General features: G+C 37.5%; 1 protein-coding gene across 1 annotated transcript in view; it reads right to left on the reverse strand.

The window, feature by feature from the left end:
• Nucleotides 1–20,431, reverse strand: part of ALG6 (ALG6 alpha-1,3-glucosyltransferase) — a 65,929-nt gene that overhangs the window by 37,604 nt on the left and 7,894 nt on the right. Inside the window, exon 3 of the mRNA XM_049617062.1 lies at nt 9,006–9,090. Within this exon, the coding sequence (XP_049473019.1) occupies nt 9,006–9,090 (85 nt within the window). The remainder of the gene's footprint in view (nt 1–9,005; nt 9,091–20,431) is intronic.

Here is a 20,431-nt window from a genome sequence, read left to right on the forward strand (position 1 = left end):
TCATGCCCCTGAATGTGTACAATCCCCTTAAGTGTGCAAGACCTGTGACTTGCTTGTAACCAAGAGAACATGACAAAGGTCACAGATGTCACTCTGGTGCTTATGTTTTGTATGTATGTAAGATTCTGTCTTGCTAGTAAGTGTGCCAGAAAGACTCCCTTTCACGGACTTTGAAGAGGGAAGCTGTCGTGTTTTAATAAGTGACCATACTGGAGAAGCCACATGGCAAGAAACTGCAAGTAGACTCTAGGAGCTGAGGGTAGCATCCAACAAGAAATTGAAGTCCTCAGTCTTGCAGACGCAAGGAAATTAATTCTGCCAACAACCTGAGGTACCTTGGAAATGGTTCCTCCCCCAGTTCAAACTCCGGTAAGACTAGAGCCCCAGATGACAACTGGATTGCATGCAGCCTCCTAGAGGCCCTGAGCAGAATATCAAGATAAGCCATGCCCAGACTTCTGACCTAAAAAAAAAAAAAAAGCTGTGTGATAAAAAATGTGTCTTTAAGGGGCACCTGGGTGGCTCAGTCGGTTAAGCGACCGACTTCAGCTCAGGTCATGATCTCATGGTTCGTGGGTTCGAGCCCCGCGTCGGGCTCTGTGCTGACAGCTCAGAGCCTGGAGCCTGTTTCAGATTCTGTGTCTCCCTCTCTCTCTGCCCCTCCTCTGCTCATGCTCTGTCTCTCATTCCCTCAAAAATAAGTAAACATTAAAAAAAATTAAAAACAAAACAAAAAACAAAAAAAAGGAAAACAAACAGTGCCCTGCTTCGGATTCTGAGTCTCCCTCTCTCTCTGTTCCTCCCCTGCTCTCACTCTGTCTCTCTCTCTCTCAAAAAGAAATAAAGATTTAAAAAAATTGAAAAAAAAAATGTGTCTTTAAGTAATTACCATTTGTGGTCATTTGTTAACATAGAATAGAAAATTAATATACAGTAGTCCTCCCTTACCCACAGTTTCACTTTCTGCGATTGCAGTGACCAGTGGTTAACTGCAGTCTGGAAGCAGGCTGTCCTCCTGATGTATCCTCAGAAGGTCAACAGTAGCTTAATGCTACATCACAATGCCTATGTCATTCACTGCACTTCATCTCAGGATATAGGCATTTTATTATCTTACATCATCACAAGAAGAAAGGTGAGTACAGTCCAATAAGATATTTTGAGAGAAACAAATTCCCATAACTTTTATTACAGTACATGGTTATAGTTGTTATATTTTATTATTAGTTATCATTATTAATCTCTTACTGTACTAATTTATGAATTAAACTTTATTGTTGGTATGCATGTATAGGAAAAAACATAGCCTATAGGGTTTGGTGCTATCCATAGTTTCAGGCATACACTGGGGGTATTGGAACTTATGCCCCATGGATAGTAAGGGACTACTGTAACTTTATTTTATTTTTAATTTATTTTTAACACTTATTCTTGAGAAAAAGAGAGAGAGAGAGTGCAACCAGGGGAGGAGCAGAGAGAGAGGGAGACACAGAATCCGAAGCAGGCTCCAGGCTCTGAGCTGTCAGCACAGAACCTGATGTGGAGCTCGAACTCATGAACCATGAAATCATGACCTGAGCCGAAGTTGGATGCTTAACCAACTAAGCCACCCAGGTGCCCCTGTAACTTTATTTTAAAACCATACAAATTAAGAGCACCTGGGTGGCTCAATTGGTTAAGCATCCGCTCAGGACATGATCTCATGGTTTGTGAGATTGAGCCCAACATTGGGCTCTGTGTTGACAGCATGCAGCCTGTTTGGGACTCTCTCTCTCTCCTTCTCTGTACCCTCCCCCACTTGCACTCTCTCTCTCTGTCAAAATAAATAAATAAACATTTAAAAGTAAATAAACAGAGGTGCCTGGGTGGCTCAACTCTTGGTCGGCTCAGATCACGATCTCACAATTGGTAAGATCGAGCCCCATGTTGGGCTCTGCACTGTCAGCATGGAGGCTGCTTAGGATTCTCTCTCTCCCCCTCTCTCTGCCCCTCCCCTGCTCACAGGGTCTCTCACTCTCAAAATAAATAAATAAATTTAAAATATAAATAATTAAAAATAATATAAATAAATTCATACAAATTATTACAAAAAAGACCTGCAATCCACCAAAAACATGGAAAAAAGATATAAATATGCAATTTTTAGAAGAAATACATTGATCAGCAAATATATTAAAAAATGTTAAATGTCACAAGTACTCAAGGAAATGGAAATTTTAAAAGTCTGGGGTTATTAAGTGTTGATAAATGTGTGTAGAAAGAAGATATTCTTGTGTTGGTATCCATTAAAACTGTCTACTTCAGAGATTCCACTTCTAACAATCTATCCAGAAAAAACCATGTGAACAGAGAAAATATAGTTTATTTAATCATCCCCCTATAAGAGAAAATTTAGAGTGTGTCAGATTTCTCATTACTATAAACAATGCTGAAATAAACAATGCTGAAATAAACAGCCATGCCCACCAATCCTCTTGATTTATAAAACTGTGGTTTTGTTTAGAAAACAAGCTCAGGGTAAGTGGACTCTTCCGTTAGCCCCAGGTATAAACCATACCTGCACTGAGTCAAGCATTTCTTTTATTAACGATTGCTTTAAAGTTGGGAAAGATTTTGCTCCATGACAAAAAGAGAGGTAATAAGAAGGCATTCCTATTATTCCTGCCTTGAGCATGGTTGTATAAAGTTACAACACTTGTAGCCTGAGCAGTCATCTACAGACTATGGAGTGGACAGACTCAGGATGAAAAGCTAACATTCCAAGAAGAAAGAACAGCAGAGAGGAAGAATGGGTAAAGCCTGAGTCCCTGATTGCTATTGCTGAGCCACTTTACTAGCATTACAATGACCTACTTCTTGAGATAATATAATTATTTTATTGAGGCACCTGAGTGGCTTAGTCGGTTAAGTGTCCGACTTCAGCTCAGGTCAGGATCTAACGGTTTGTGAATTCGAGCACTGTGTCGGGCTCTGTTCTGACAGCTCAGAGCCTGGAGCCTGCTTCTTACTCTGTGTCTCCCTCTCTCTCTGTGCCTCCCCCACTTGTACTCTGTCTCTCACTCTATCTCAAAAATAAATATCAGAAAAAAATTATAAAAAGATTACTGCTTAAGCTACTATTACTCAGGTTTTCTATTACTTGATGCCAAAAGTGCTCCTGATCCCACATATAAGGAATGTGCATTATAAAGTTTATTACAAATTTAGTTCTATTTTATTACAGTAATACACAATGAATAAATAATAAAAAGTTTTCTTTTAATTTAATATTTTTTAATTATTAAAACTAACACTTCTAAAGTTAACATGACCAATCCTGATATCTTTTTCTTTTTTTAAGTAGGCTCCACACCCACAGTGGAGCCCAATGCAGAGCTTGAACTCACAACCCTAAGATCAAGACCTAAGCTAAGATCAAAAGTTGGACACAACTCACTGAACCACTCAGGCACCCCTCCTGATATATTTTAAATGACTATTTCACTTGCAAAGAGTTTTGACAAGTTAGCTATAGTTACCTATAGCTAACTCTCTAGAGCTAACTCTCTAAAAAGAGAAAGACTTCACTATTGGAAAACTGAAGTAAAAAAAATAAGAAATCACACCATTTAAACATGAATCTGAAACAGATCAGTTTCTCTTAGAATTTCCAGGTGTACATTTTTGGTTTTCTTGTCTATCCACTCATAAAGAGAAAATTTCTGACATTTATTATACTAAATCATATTTCTTAAATTTCTTATGAACATCATGAAGTATTGCATAATCAACTAATGATAAATCATGTTTCTTTATACCATATGTCTCTGTTTCTAAGTCTACCATTCAGGATTCTCATGGTACCCACTCCTTAATAAAGATTTCAAAACTATTAAAATTTACTACCGAGATTAGCCATTTCATAATATTTAAGGCTCACAGATCATGGTTAAAACTGGATCATATAATTACAGTCTGGTTTTTAACAAAGAAAACAGAATGAAAATGTATACATACAGTCAACTCCTGATTATCTGGGTTAAACTAGGAGACAATTGGTGCAGAAAACTGAAAACTGAGATAGATCAGAATAATCCACTCTCCATACTGAATTAAGATTATATTCTCAAAAAAAAAAAAGATGATATTCTCACTCCTGGAATCAATGTTTTCGCCACCTACCATTAAAGCCAAAAGCTGCAATTTATCACCTTAATCTTTCAATACAAAATATCACAATTACTTTTATATCAAAATCTGTTAAGAAGTACTTAACAAGAGAACAGCCAAAAATACAATAATTGTCTTATCTGTGTAATTTTTACAAAGGAATAAAAAAGAATTCCAAAACTCAAAAGCAATGGGCTGGTTTCCCTCAACAAACATTACCTTATTCTATCAATCAAGCAAGAGAAAAACACATTAAAAATGTATTAATAATTGGAAGAGTGATACTCATTGGTTAAGTCACTATATGAGGAGGGGTGCCTGGATGGCTCAGTTGGTTTAGCAGCTGGCTCTTGGTTTTGGCTCAAGTCATGGTCCCACTAGTTCGGTAGTTGGAGCTCCACGTCGGGCTCCACGCTGACAGTGCAGAGACTGCTTGGGATTCTCTTTCTCTCTCTCTCTCTCTCTCTCTCTCTCTCTCTCTCTGCCCCTCCCCTGCTTTCTCTCTCAAAATAAATAAACTTTTTTAAAAAATCACTGTATAAAGGTATGGAAGATGCTCAAAATAGTACAATGCATAATGTCAAATATTTAACTCATCTCAATTTTAAATGCTCTTTGACTAGGGTAGAGCCAACCTATTAATAGGAAGTTCAATATGACGTTCATGTACGAAACTCTCTCTTAAATGATATATAAGCAGTGACCAAAAAAAAAGAATACAAAAATATTTATGCAACCACCAAAGACCCCAAAAGCCAAAACAATCTTGAGAAAGAACAAGGCTGGAAGTATCACACTCCCTGATTTCAAACTATCAAAGCTATAGTAATCAAAACAGTATGAGGGCCCCTGGCTGGTTCAGTCGGTCAAGCATCCAACCCTTGATCTCAGCTCAGGTCATGATCTCACAGTTCGTGAGTTAGAGCCCCACATTGGCTCTGCACTGATATTGCAGAGCCTGCTTGGGATTCTGTCTCTCCCCCCCCCCCCGCCCCTCCTCCAGTCGTTCTCTCTCAAAATAAATAAACTTTAAGAAAAAAAAAAAAGAATCAGGCTCTGTGCTGACAGCTCAGAGCCTGGAGCCTGCCTCGGATTCTATGTCTGTCTCTTCCCACGCTCATACTCTGCCCCTCCCACGCTCATACTCTGTCTCTCTGTCTCTGTCTCTCTCTCTCTCTGTCAAAAATAAACATTAAAAAAAAAAAAGAATTAGTGCTGAATTCAATTGCTAAGCAAATTCATATAAGGGTATATGAAGTAAAATAAAAATCTATTTAATTTTTTTTTTAACGTTTTTTTTATTTTTGAGACAGAGAGAGACAGAGCATGAACAGGAGAGGGGCAGAGAGAGAGGGAGACACAGAATCGGAAGCAGGCTCCAGGCTCTGAGCCATCAGCCCAGAGCCCGATGCAGGGCTCGAACCCACAGACGGTGAGATCGTGACCTGAGCTGAAGTTGGACGCTTAACCGACTGAGCCACCCAGGCGCCCCATAAAAATCTATTTAAATAAAAATATATTTCCAATAAAATGTTATTCTTATAAAAAAAAAAAAACAGTATGGTACTGGCATGAAACAGACACAGAGATCAATGGAACAGAAGAGAACCCAAAAATAAACCTATGAATATATGGTCAATTAATCTATGACAAAAGAGGCAAGAATATACAATGGGGAAATAACAGTCTCTTCAATAAATGGCGTTGGGAAAACTGGACAGCTACATGCAAAAGAATGAAACTGGACCACTATCTTATACCATACACAAAGATAACTTTAGAATGGATTAAAGATTTGAATATAAGAACTAAAACTATATTGGGGCGCCTGGGTGGCTCAGTCGGTTAAGCAGCCGACTTCAGCTCAGGTCACGATCTCGCGGTCGGTGAATTCGAGCCTTGCGTCGGGCTCTGTGCTGACAGCTCAGGGCCTGGAGACTGTTTCGGATTCTGTGTCTCCCTCTCTCTGACCCTCCCCCGTTCATGCTGTGTCTCTCTCTGTCTCAAAAATAAATAAACGTTAAAAAAAAAAAAATAACTAAAACTATAAAACTACTAGAAGAAAACATAAGCATAAGTTCTTTGACATCAGTCTGAGCACTATATTTTTGGAACAGTATCTTAAGGCAAGGACAACAAAAGCTAAAAAAAAAAAAAAAAAAAAAAAAAAATGGGATTACATCAAACTAAAAAGCAGTTCTTTTCCAGTGAAGGAAAATAACAAAACAAAAAGGCAGGCACCTGGCTGGCTCAATTGGTAGGGTGTGCAACTCTTTATCTTGGGGTTGGGAGTTTGAGCCCCATGTTGGGTATAGCAAGATTACTTAAAAATAAAATTTAAAAAAAAAGGCAACCTACTGTATTTGCAAATCACACATCCACTAAGTAGTTAATGTCCAAAATACATAAAGAACTTACAAAACTTAATAAAAAAACAAACAACCCAATTAAAAAATGGGCAGAGCACATTCTTGAATAGCCATTTTTCCAAAGACATAAAGACAGCCAACAGTCACATGAAAAGATAATCAACATCACTAATAATCAGAAAAATACAAATCCAAACCACAATAAGGTATCATCTCCTCACACCAGTCAGATTGGTTGGCTAAGATCACAAAGACAAGAAACAAGTGTTGGAGAGGATGTAGAGAAAAGGGAACTCGTGAACTGCTGGGAATGTAACTTGGTCCAACCACTATGGAAAACAGTACAAACGTTCCTCAAAAATCAGAAATAGTACTAGCATATGATCTAGCAATTCCACTTCTGGGTATTTATCCAAAGAAAATGAAAACACCAATTTGAAAAGATACATGTACCCCTATGTTCATTATAGCATTATTTACAATAGCCAAGATAACCTAAGTATCCATTGCTAGATCAATGGATAAAGAAAATGTTATATACAAATAAATCTTGAATAATGCAGAAGTTAGTTGCCCCAAACCCCCAACATAGTGAAAATCCATGTATAACTTCTGATTTCCCAAACTCAACTACCAATAGCCTGCTGACTGAAAGCCTTACCAATAACATAACAGTTGATTAACATTTATCTTGTATATTATACATATTACATACTGTATTCTTACAATAAGTAAGCTAGCAAGAAGGAAATGCTATTAAAATCATAAGGAAGAGAAAATATATTTCTAGCACTGTACTATACTTATTTTAAAAATCCTTGGGGCACTTGGGTGGCTTAGTCAGCTAAGCATCCGACTTCAGCTCATGTCACGATCTCACGGTCCATGAGTTCGAGCCCTGCATCAGGCTCTGGGCTGACAGCTCAGAGCCTGGAGCCTGCTTCAGATTCTGTGTCTCCCTCTCTCTCTGTCCCTCCCTGCTCACGCTCTCTCTCTCTTGCTCTCTCTCTCAAAAATAAACATTAAAAAAAAAATTTTTTTTAATCCACATATAAGTAGACCTCTGTAGTTTGTTCAAACCTGTGTTGTTCAAGGATCAACTGAATATATGCAGTGGAATATTACTCAGCCACAAAAAAGAACAAAATCTTGCCATTTGCAACAACATGGATGGACCTAGAAAGTATTGTTAAGTGAAAAAAGTCAGAGAAAGACAAATACTGTATGATTTCACTTATGTATGCAATCTAGAAAAACAAATGAGCAAATAAAACAGAAACAGAGTCATATGGACAGGAAACTGTTGGTTATCAGAGTGGGAAGGGGTTGGAAGGTGGACAAAATAGGTGAAGGGGATTAAAAGGTACAAACTAGTTATAAAATAAGTCATGGGGATGTAATGTACAGCACAGGGAACATAGTCAATAATATTGTAATAAATTTGTATGGTGAAAGTGATTAGACTTATCATGGGGATCACTGAGTAAGGTATAAAAATATCAAATCACTATGATGTACACCTGGAACAGGTTTTGTATGTCAATTACACTTTAATTTAAAAATAATAATAAATGTATTTTAGCTCTGGAAAAAAAGGTATCATATACTTTCCTCACATAAAATCACATGAAATGGTTCATTTGGATTCTAAAGACTCGAATAAATGTATCAGTATATAAGAAAAAAAAAAAAAGCCGTGATCAAAGCAATCAACAGAACAATGTAAACAGTTTGTACAGCCAGTCTAATAAAATAATCTATTAGGCATCCAATAAATCAATAAGCAATGTTATCAATTGTTATTGGAATATATTTGATAAAGATGACACAGGCACAAATTTCAGTAAAGATATAACCACAGCTAACATTTCCTGAGAGCTCATCTTGTTGCAAACACTAGTCTAAGTGTTTTACATGTATCGTTTTATTCAATACTCACAATAACCCAGTGAAATATGTATTCTATCATTTCCACTCTACAAGTGAAAAAACCGTGGCAGAAATGTTAAGTAATTTTGCCAAAGGTCACACAGCTACAGCTAGTAGACAGTAGACAAGGATCTGAACTCAGGCAGTCTAATTTGAGCACCTACACTCCTCACTGCTAAGCTACTGCTCTTTCATATCTCATTCATTCCTAACAAAGACAGTTTGTGAAACCACCAGAAAAAATACTGTTAGCCCAGGATGGTTCTTTAGTTTATGTACAGAGAAGCTTCTAAAGCATACAGTGTTCTTTCCTCAAAGTTCTCATCATATTTTAGCTGCTGAGTACATGGGTAACTTTCAGGAGTATGAAACTTTAAATATGAGCCTATGATATACAAGGTAGTAAGTGGTATCAGTATACAGGAAAATGAGTATGCTGAAGAGGAATAGCATATTTTCCTTGAATATATATTCCTTTTATATACATTTTCCTACGTATCTTCATATAATCTGTATTAACTATGATAAACAATAAAATCAAGTTAAAATTATCCATACCATTGTTTGATGGGTAAATTAAAAGTAATTTCTTGCCAGTGTCTCTGAGCTTCATAATCACCAAACATAGGGGGTTTTCCAGCACCTAACATGAAAGGTAAAAACAGCCAGACAACAATATACTTTAATATACCAATGATTTTATTTCCTCATGAAAAATTTAAAAAAAATTTTTTTTAACTTATTTATTTTGAGATAGAGAGAGTGAGAGCATAAGTTGAGGAGGAATAGAGAAATAGAGAGAGAGTGGGTATCCTAAGCAGGCTCCATGCTGTCAGCACAGAGCCTGATGCGGGGCTTGGACTCACAAACCATGAGATCATGACCTGAGCTGAGATCAAGAGTCGGACACCTGACTGAGCCACCCAGTCGCACCGAAAATTTTCTAAATTATAGAGGCAGTATAGGTTAAAGAAAAGAATCACAGACATTACCAAAAACAGCAGAGATGAGGTCTGAATCCTATCACTGTTAGCACACAGAGTGACTGAGTGATCTTGGACAAATTACTTAACCTCCCTAAACCTCAACCCATTAAAAACAAGAACTACCTGCAGAACTACTGGAATATGTAAGATAATGATATAAAATACCCAGTAAAGGATGTGGCACACAGTAAACATTCAATAAATACAAGATATTATTAACACTAATTAGTTAATAATACTAATTTTAAAATATCCAAGTTTATTTTTACTTCACGAGAAAGACTGTCCACTAAGTATCATAAAACAATAAAAATGAGTATCTATACTTTACAAAGGGCTTTTGCAAACTAAATACAAATAACAAGGTTCAGTACAGAACCAAAACATACTATATGTTATAAAGACATTAGTAGAGGCACCTGGGTGGCTCAGAGGGTTAAGCGTCTGACTTCGGCTCAGGTCATGATCTCATCATTCATGAGTTCCAGTCCCTCATCCAGGGTCTGTGCTGACAGCTCAGAGCCTGGAGCTGCTTCAGATTCTGTGTCTCCCTCTTTCTGCCCCTCCCCCGCTCACACTCTTTCTCTGTCTCTCAGAAATGAATAAACATTAAAACAAATTTTAAAAAAAGAAAAAGACATTAGTTAGGTCAGGCTTTGCTGTCAAATAAGTGACATAAAAACTATCAGTTTCAGCTTTTTTTATTTCAAAATAGCAAATACGGAATAATAGATCTTTAGCAATTGATAGCACTTAATATGTGCCAGATACAACAATGAAGTATTATTAGTATCCCTACTTTACAGGTGAAAAGAGAGGCAATGGTCACCCAGGTATTAAGTAGCAGGGTCTGGATTTCAACCCAGGCAAACTGGCTCCATAATCCAGTTTTATACTGTTGGCAACGTGTGTGAGTGGGTTATTAACCTTAAGTCATGTTAAATGACATAAAGGTAATTCCATTCGAAAATTGTGAACATCCACTATTTAACTAGCAGGTGACTAAAAAATTGTCAGAAACCCAGACACCTAGAGTCATAGGTTTTTAAATCTGCAATTGAAAATCACATACAATCAAATATACTCATTACTCCACCGGGAATAATTAATTTCACACTGGAGAATGATGTACTAAAGTTCACTCAAATCCAAAGCATATTTTCTCCAGCTTTGGAAACTATGTTAAATAGGGTTTTGTGCATTTAATGGCTATACTATACCAATATTCTTAAATGGCTAGCATCTCCACCCGAGGAGATAACCCCACTGTTGAGATAATCATGGGAAAAGCAGATTAACATCTCCAAAGCATATATAAAGAGTGACTGTCACAAGGAATTACCCACAGTACACAGACATATGTACACACACACACACACTCCTGTCTCTCTCTCAAAAAAAAGTACCATATCTTGTTCATTTTTGTATTCTCAGATGTAATGGCACCTACTAGATTCTCAGTAAATGATGTTGAAGCATAGATGTTGAGACAACCTGTGTGATATAGCAAGGACTTCAAGTTGAAGAGATTTGAAATTTTGAGTCCAATTTTCCACTTAACCAGATGTGCAACTGTGCCATCTGTGATGGCAAACCAAGTAATTATGCCAACTATTTTAACACAGTGCCCATCTATTGGTTCTTGCCCAAAACATTTTTAAGTTATTGTCTGACACTTTGAAATTCCAAGCCTCTGTTCATGCTACTTACTCCCTATTTATATACCCCTTACAACAACTCATATCCAACTTCCAAGAACCATCTCAAATTCCGAATCCTCCATGAAACCTTCCCTTATAAATTAAAAACACATTGTTCACTGAAGCACCTGGGTGGCTCAGCATATTAAGCGTCTGACTCTTGGTTTCGACTCAAGTCATGATCTCACGGTTTGTAAATTCAAGCCCCACGTGGAGGACAGCACAGAGCCTGCTTGGGATTGTCTCTCTCCCTCTCTCTGCCCCTCCTGTACTCACTCTCTCTCTCTAAATAAATTAAACACACACACACACACACACACACATTGTTCACTGATTATTGACTTCTTATAATGTATTTTCAGTATCACATATTTTGTCACATGACTATACAATTTCCTAACTGCTACCCAAGTAAGAATTTTCGTTTCTATGAACACAAGAGAATGTGATTTTCCAGAGTTCAAAGGAAACATATTGCTAAGCATATAGTGCATACTTTCATTAAAAATGTATTTAATCGGGACACCTGGGTGCTAAGTGTCAGACTTTTGATTTTGGTTCAGGTCATCATCTCATGGTTCATGAGTTCAAGCCTTGGGTTGGGCTCCACACCGAGGGAATGCAGCCTGCTTGGGATTCTCTCTCTGCCCCTCACCCACTTGCGCTCGCTCTTTCAACCTAAATAAACTTAAAAAAAAACTTAATTAAATTGACCTGTATTTTTTTTTAAAAAAGGAAAAATATATCCCCAATGAATTAATTGCAACTTTTGTATGTCTATTTTACAGGATAGAAATGCATGTGTTTCATTTCTTTTTTAATATTTATTCATTTTTAGGAGGGAGGGAGGGAGGGAGGGAGGGAGAGAGAGAGAGAGAGAGAGAATAAGGAGGGGAGGGACAGAGATCAAGGAAGACACAGAATCCAAAGCAGGCTCCAGGCTCCAAGCCGTCAGCACAGAGCCCGATGCAGGGCTAGAATCCACAAACCGTAAGTTCATGACCTGAGCTGAAGTCAGATGCTTAACTGACTGAGCCACCCAAGCGCCCCTGTTTGTTTCTATTTTAAAGAATACAACCATGGTCTATGGCTTCTTTTGGGGGGGAGGGGGGGTTGGAACTGATTTCTATTTTTTGTTTATTTGCCTTTATTTTTTGTTTAGCTCCATGGGGATAATAAAAGTCAGAGAGGATCTTAGGTAATTTTCTATACCTGAAAAAATCCAACTATCTAGATTTTCTGAAATTGCTCTAGACTTGTGGTCAATGTGGAAGAATTTATTACCATTCTCTAACAAATAGAAGAATGGATAATGACTCTCTTTAGGGTTGAGAAACAAGTTTCTATCCAGAGTCTGACCTACTTCAATAAATCCAGCTGACACTGGCTATGAAATTAGTACTTAAGTTTTTAAAACTGCTAAAGTGCCCTTAAAGCAACCCAGAAGGACAACCCAACTGTACCTATGGGAGCTTCACCTGGGAAGGACAAAAAGGATTCCTTCCACAGTGATTAATTCTACAAATTCATTTACAGGAGAATCAGAATTACATAAAGAAAACACACTAATATGTATCTACAGAGTTTCAGTTTTGTCTTGTTCTCAGGGAAATGGGCTTAAACACCACTTAAATGTTCATTTTATAAATTATTGAACTATTCAGAATTATGTTATAATTTTAAAAGTAGTTTCTTTGATAACAATACATTCTAACTGCCTTTACATTTACATTTTAAACATTCTAAGAGAAAAGAATTTGGCTAAAGTTTTCCAGAACAAAATCCTCTTTTGATACGTTCTTGGTGAGTAACAAGAAACATTATATATAGCAATGGGGAAGTTGAGAGAAGCTAACCAATTAAATAGAGCACAATCATACTTTAACAATGATTGATATGTTGGGGGAAAAAAAAGAAAAAAAAAAAGATTCTCAATGGCCTATTCCTCCTAAATAACCAATACAACTTAGGGGAAAAGGGGTATTAGAATAAAATAACTTTCCTTCATTCAAGTGTTGCTATTTGCTCAAAAAACATCAGTAACAGTTTGGACCAAGTACAGAGAACTGTGAATCTCTACAAGAAATAAGAAACACACTAAAATCAGAATTTGTTTCCTCCCCAGGCTCCTGGCTGGTTCAGTCAGTGACGCATGCCAACACTTGATCTCAGGGTCATAAGTTCTAGTCCCACAATGGGTGCAGAGTACTAAAACATAAACTTTAAACAAAAATAAATAAATAAATAAAAAGAATTTGTTTCCTCCCCAAAGCTTGTTTAAAAGTAACAAGGCAGGGCGCCTGGGTGGCTCAGTCGGTTGAGCGTCCAACTTCGGCCCAGGTCATGATCTCGCGGTCCGTGAGTTCGAGCCCCGCGTCAGGCTCTGTGCTGACAGCTCAGAGCCTGGAGCCTGCTTCCGATTCTGTGTCTCCCTCTCTCTGACCCTCCCCCGTTCATGCTGTGTCTCTCTCTGTCTCAAAAATAAATAAACGTTAAAAAAAAAAAAAAAAAAGTAACAAGGCAAGATTTATTCAATATTTTGGGGTGCCTGGCTGGCTCAGTCAGTAGAGCATGCAACTCTTGATTTCAAGGTAAATTCAAGCCCCACATTGGGTATAGAGATTACATAAAAATAAAATCTTTTTTAAAAAATCTTTACTCATTATTTCTAGGTCTGTAAAAACTAACTACATAAGCAGCACTCAAGTAAGGAGTATAATGTAAATATGTAAGTACACATTCTAGAAAAATTTAAATTACAATACACATAAGTAGTTTGGCTATACAATATATGCATTTCCAAAGGAGAAACAATGGACTAATACTAAGCAAGCTAACCTGAGCTTCCTTACTTGAGTGCTTCCTAATTACAATCTTAAAAGATAAATGAAATGCAAATGAGAATAAGCATGTTAAAAAGAAATTATGATAAAAAAGTATTCTAATTGAGAGAAAAAAATCCTAGCAGAATCACAGATGTCATACTTAATTCTTTAATTCTCCCAGCCTCCTATGACATAACAGTTCTTCACACATGAGTGCTAAAAATGTTATATTCTTTATGATGGGGTTAATAACTCAAAATCACAATTTTTCTTAGTGCTTAGCATTTTATTCTTCTCATCTAAAAAATGACAGAAACATACAACCACCTAAGAAAGAGCCTACAAATATTCTACTACTGTACAATAACAATACTTTTCCTATACAGTAATCCAAAAGTAATTTTATTATGCTGACTTTCTTACGGGACAACTTAAGAGTGAAGTTTAGGGGCACCTGGGTGGCTCAGTCAGTTAAGTGTCCAACTCTTGATCTCAGCTCAGGTCTTGATCTCAGGGTTGTGAGTTCGAACACCACACTGGGCTCCACTCTGAGAGTGGAGCCTACTTAAAAATTTAATTAATTAATTAAAGCAAAGTTTAAAATAAGCAGGAGTCCTGGTGTTTTTTTTTTTAAGTTTATTTATTTATTTTTGAGAGAGACAGAGACAGCATGAGTAGAGGAGGGGCAGAGAGAGAGAGAGGGAGAGCGGGGCGGGGGATTGAGTGAGAGAGAGAGAGAGAGAGAGAGAGAGAGAGAGAAAATCCCAAGCAGGCTCCTCATTGCCAGCACAGAGCCTGAGGCGGGGCTTGAACTCACAAAACCATGAGATCATGACCTGAGCTGAAGCAGAGTCAGATGCTTAACCGACTGAGCCACCCCGGTGCCCCAAGAGTCCTGTTTTTCAGATAAGGGGAGTAACTGAGTAAGGTCAGAGTTTAGGAGAGAAATGTTAGAATAAATAATGTATGTAAGTCACAAAGATAGAAAAGTATTATATATGCTTGATGTCCTCTATTCAATTCCCATTAAGCATCTGATTATATATGCCAGTAATACTGAAATAGTGTGATTTCTTAAATTATTCTACTCTATACCCTTAGTTTTTTCAACTTTACCTCAACAAGAAAAGTTCAAAGAAAATAATATATCTGTCAAAATCAGAAGACTAAAGGTAAATTATAATTAGGATTACAAACTAAATAATGATCAGGAATAAAATAGTGCTGAAGGAAGAAAAGGAGATGACCGTCCAATGTGCCAGTTATGGGCTGAAAGCAAAGGTAACATAAACTATATATTTTACATAACAACTTTTAACTGGGCTTTTCCTCTGACCTCCTTACCCCATTCTAGCTTCCTCCTTGCATTCACAAACTTCCTAAAATCCATTATGTACACTTGGTAACTACCATTTAGCCCTCAATTTATTATAGTCTGACAATAAGAAGGCTCACATTGGCCTCCTAGAGATCTTTTGTCTATTTTTAATTTTCACCCTACTTGACATGTCTAGAACTTGACACTGAAGGCCAGTCTTTACTTCTTATAATTCTCTGATTTCCTGGCTTCCAGACTCTAATCCTCCCTCATGGTTTCTTCTCAACCTCCTTTAATCATTCCCCTTCTCTGTGAAGGAGATTAGTGGTTAAATGTGTTTTTTTCTTGCAGTATAAATACTCCCAACCCTGTGGCTTTAACCATCATCTGTATCAACATTTTATAAAGATCAGAGCAGCTTGTGGAGCTTTTAAAAATGCAGATGAGACCAGTTTCCAGCAACCAGGCAGACTTAGAAGATAAGGAAAACACTTCCAATACAGGGTGGGGTATGGCTGAATTAACATCAAAACAAGAGAATTCCTCAGGGGCCGGAAACAACAAAAAAAGTATAAGATCCAGACAAGTAAACATTTGTCCTGAGGATATCCAATCATCTTTTATGGCCTATAGCCTGGCTACTGAGAAGCTCTAAGCAATGAATTAAGGAGGCAAAGCCTAGTACTTGAACAGGTAAAAACTTCAATGTCAGAGAACAATCTACAAGGATATTAAAAAAAAATGCTTTGTGGGAGATGGTGAAGATAGTATTTACCTCTGCCTTGGCTCCTATAGTACAAGAAAAAAGTCTCCTGAAAATAACATTATCCTGCATTCACCCAGTGTGAGGCCTGAATTCACACCAAGTATAGAGCCAAAGAAACCTTAAGATGGAGAATTTGGTTTAACTTTTGTTAATAGTGCCCAAAGTGCCTAGCAAGAGGCAACATAAATCCTCTGTGGAAAAATACATAGTGAACCCGGGCCTCAAAGAATTCTCACAGATAAAAGTTCGAGGTAACATGAGCTCACAATTTTTTTAAAAAATCACTAAACTCACAAAGAAACAAAATACCATGAGCTAGAATCTACAAAAACAACAAACCAGGAAATAAGACTGCAGATACTAGAATTTTCTGATAGGGAATATAAAATAAGTATGGCTACTATGTTTAAAGATATAAAAGAAGACACTAGAATATGCTGAAGGAACAAGAGATAATCAGAAATGACGAAGATGATTTGAAAAGGAAACAAACAGGGCCACCTGGGTGGCTCAGTCAGTTAAGGGTCTGACTCAGGTCATGATCTCATGGTTTGTGAGTTTCAGCCCTGGTTCAGGCTCTGTGCTGACAGCTCAGAGCCAGGAACCTGCTTCGGATTCTGTGTCTCATTCTCTCTCTGCCCCTCCCCTACTTGTGTTCTGCCTGTCTCTCAAAAATAAATAAATGTAAAAAATTAATTAATTAATTAAAAAGAAAAGGAAACAAGTAGAACTTTAGGAAATAAAACAATAATTAAAATTATAAAACTCAGTGGATAGTTAAAATAGATTAAACACAATTAAAAAGGAAAGTAATGAACAGGAAGACAGATCTGATGATTATTAAAAAAGCAATAGGGTGAAACCATGATATGAAAAATATAGGAGATTATGAGACATAGAGGATAGGATGAAGGAATCCAACATATCTAATAAGAGTTGCACAAGTGGGGCGCCTGGGTCACTCAGTTAAGCATCCAAACTCTTGATTTTGGCTCAGGTCATGATCTCACAGTTCATGGGATCAAGTCCTGCGTCGGGGGCTGTCAGCACAGAGCCTGCTTGGGATTCTCTCTCCCTCTCTCTCTGCCCCTCCCCTGCTCGTGTTCTCTGTCAAAATAAATCAATAAACATTTAAAAAATAAACATTAAGAAAAAAGAGTTGCACAGGGAAAACAGAAATGAGGGAGATGCAATATTTGAAGAGAGAACTGAAAATATAAACTCGATGAGACAAAGAGATTGTTGTCTGTTTTATTTTCTGCTATCTTACCTGCTTTGGCACAAGTGCCCTACACATATGTGGTGAATTAATAAAAGACCAAAGATCAGGGGTGGCTGGGTGGCTCAGTTGGTTAAGCATACAACTTTGATCCAGGTCATGATCTCAAGGTCTGAGTTCAACCCCCACGTCAGGTTCTGTGCTGACAGCTCAGAGGCTGGAGCCTGCTTCAGATTGTGTCTCCCTCTCTCTCTGCCCCTCCCCTGCTCATTCTCATTCTCTCTCTCAAATAAATAAACATTTAAATAAATAAATAACCAAAGATCTAATATATCTAACTAGAGTTTTACAAGGAGAAAATGGAATGAGAAGAAACAGAAGGTTACCATTTATTAGAGTCAGAAATCCCAGAAAATCCTGAGGATAAAGTTTTTAATATTCACACTTAGATATATCATAGTGAAATTTCAGTGACAGAAAAGACAAATTACCTACAAAGATAACAACTGAAATGACAGCTGATATCTGAACATAGCAATAGAAACTAAAAGACAATGAATGAGATTTTTGTTTAATTTTTTTTTAATGTTTGTTTATTTATTTTTTTGAGACAGGGAGAGACAGCATGAACGGGGGAGGGTCAGAGAGAGAGGGAGACACAGAATCTGAAACAGGCTCCAGGCTCTGAGCTGTCAGCACAGAGCCTGACACGGGGCTCGAACTCACGGACCGCAAGATCATGACCTGAGCCGAAGTCGGATGCTTAACCGACTGGGCCACCCAGACGCCCCGAATGAGATTTTCAAAATATTATGAGAAAATAATTGCCAATGCAGAATTCCATACCCAGAATAAAATGTTAGGGTGCAAAATAAAGGCATTTTCATATAAAAACCCAACAGGCTCTTACTTAAAAAAAAGAAAAGAAAAATACCTCCCAGGGGGCCTGGTTGGTTAGCTCAATGGGTAGAGCATATGACTCGATCTCAGGGTTGTGAGTTCAAGCCCTACACTGGGCATTGAGCCTAGTTAAAAGAAATTTTCTTAGGGGATGCCTGTCTGGCTCAGTTGGTGGAGCACTGACTCTCGACTTCAGGGTTGTGAGTTCAAGCCCCACACTGAGTGTAGAGATTGCTTAAAAACTAAAATCTCTGGGGCACCTGAGTGGCTTAGTTGGTTAAGCATCTGAGTTCAGCTCAGGTCATGATCTCATGGTTTGTGGGTTTGGGCCCCGCATCAAGCTCTCTGCTGTCAGCGAAGAGCCTGTTCCGAATCCTCTGTCTCTTTCTCTCTCTGCCCCTCCCCAGCTCATGCATGCACTTGTGCTCTCTCTCTCTCTCCTCTCTCTCTCTCTCTCTCTCTCTCTCTCTCTTCCTCTCAAAAAATAAACATTAAAAAAAAATTTAATTTTTAAAATCTCCCAAAGATGTACTTCAAAAAGAAAGAAAATTATCTCAAAAGAAGATGCAATTGTAAAAAGGGTGAGCACAGAAAATGATAAACATAGAGGGTAAACATAAATAAATATGAATTGTTACAGAAGCTAACAGTAATTAATGTCTAAAATTCTAGGCAATAATAACATTTTAATGGTGGGGGTGGACTTGTAACTAGAGTTGAAGCATTTTACGGTCCTTGGGGTGCCTCAGTGGCTCAGTTGGTTAAGTGTCCAACCGTGGTTCAGGACATGATCTCATGGTTCATGAGTTTGAGCCTGCGTCGGGCTCTGTGCTTACAGCTTGGAGCCTTGGAGCCTGCTTCGGATTCTGTTTCTCCCTCTCTCTGTCCCTCCCCCACACTCGCAGGTGCCCGCACGGGATCTCTCTCTCTCTCAAAAATAAATAAAAGCATTAAAAAAAAGCATTTTGTGGTCCTTACCTTGCTCAGAAAGAAGACATAAATATATTAATTTTAAACTCTGTTGGGGTACCTGGATGGCTCAGTCAGTTAAGCGCCCAACTCTTGATTTCAGCTTAGGTTATGATCTCATGGTCCATGGGTTCAAGCCCCCAATCAAGCTTCATGCTGATGGTGTGGAGCCTGCTTGAGATTCTGTCCCCCTCTCTCTCTGTCCCTCCCCTGCTCACTCACTAGATCTCTCTCAAAATAAATAAATAAACATTAAAAAAAATTTAATTTTAGACTTTCTTAAGTTAAATATATATGTGAAAATCTCCACACCACACCTTGAAAGAACAAAATAAAAGTACAACTTGCAAACTAGCAAGAGAAAGCGGAATTAAGGAGGGGAACTGGTTAGTCAAGTCTAAATCACAGGGATTTAGAGGTGAAGGGTAAAAGGGTAGAAAAAGATATACTGAAAAAAAAAAGGAAAGAAAAAGATATACTGAGCAAAAAAAGTGGGATCTCATTTTCATAGTTCTGGGGAATGGGGCAGGACATCTTTGGGAGGCCGTTTTCGAAATTCTGCCTACTGCAATATGAAAGAGCAAAGCCCACAATAGCTAAGACCCTCCTGAAGTGGAACTATCAGGTGGGAGAATTTGACTCATATCAAGATGTACTGTAAAATTATAGTAATAAGACACTGCGGTACTGGACCAATTTATCAAAATGAAGAGTCAGAAACAGACCCATGCATATATAAAAACCTGAGATAGAGCTGGTAATGCAGATTAGTGGGGAAGAATACACTTCTCAATAAATGGGTTAAAACAACTAATTATCAATGTGAAAAAAAAATTAAAAATAAATCCCTAGATGACATGTTATACGCAAAATTCAATTTTCAGGAGATAAGGACTTAAATAGAAAAGACAAATCTTAAAACTTTTAGAAGAAAATTTTAGGAAAATACCTTTGTCACTGGAGTAGGGAAGGGTTTCTTAAAGATACAAAAAGCACAAATCATAAAGGAAAAAGATTAATTCCATTATTTTATCCTGTTCATCAAGACACCTTAAGATGTGAAAAGATAATCCATAAACTTGGAAAAGATATTTACAAGTTATACAAAAGTTAGCTTCCAGAATATAGAATTCATGAGAAAAAACAAAACAAACAAAAAAATACAGACTATGTTAGAAAAAAGAATCTAATAGAAATGTACAAATGGCACAGCAAGTATCCCAGAAAAGGAAATATAAATGGCCAGTAAACATGAAAATATGCTCAATCTTTTAGTAATGAAGGAAATTCAAATTAAAACC

This window comes from Panthera uncia, assembly GCF_023721935.1.
Source record: "Panthera uncia isolate 11264 chromosome C1 unlocalized genomic scaffold, Puncia_PCG_1.0 HiC_scaffold_4, whole genome shotgun sequence".
NCBI classification, from domain to species: Eukaryota; Metazoa; Chordata; class Mammalia; order Carnivora; family Felidae; genus Panthera; species Panthera uncia.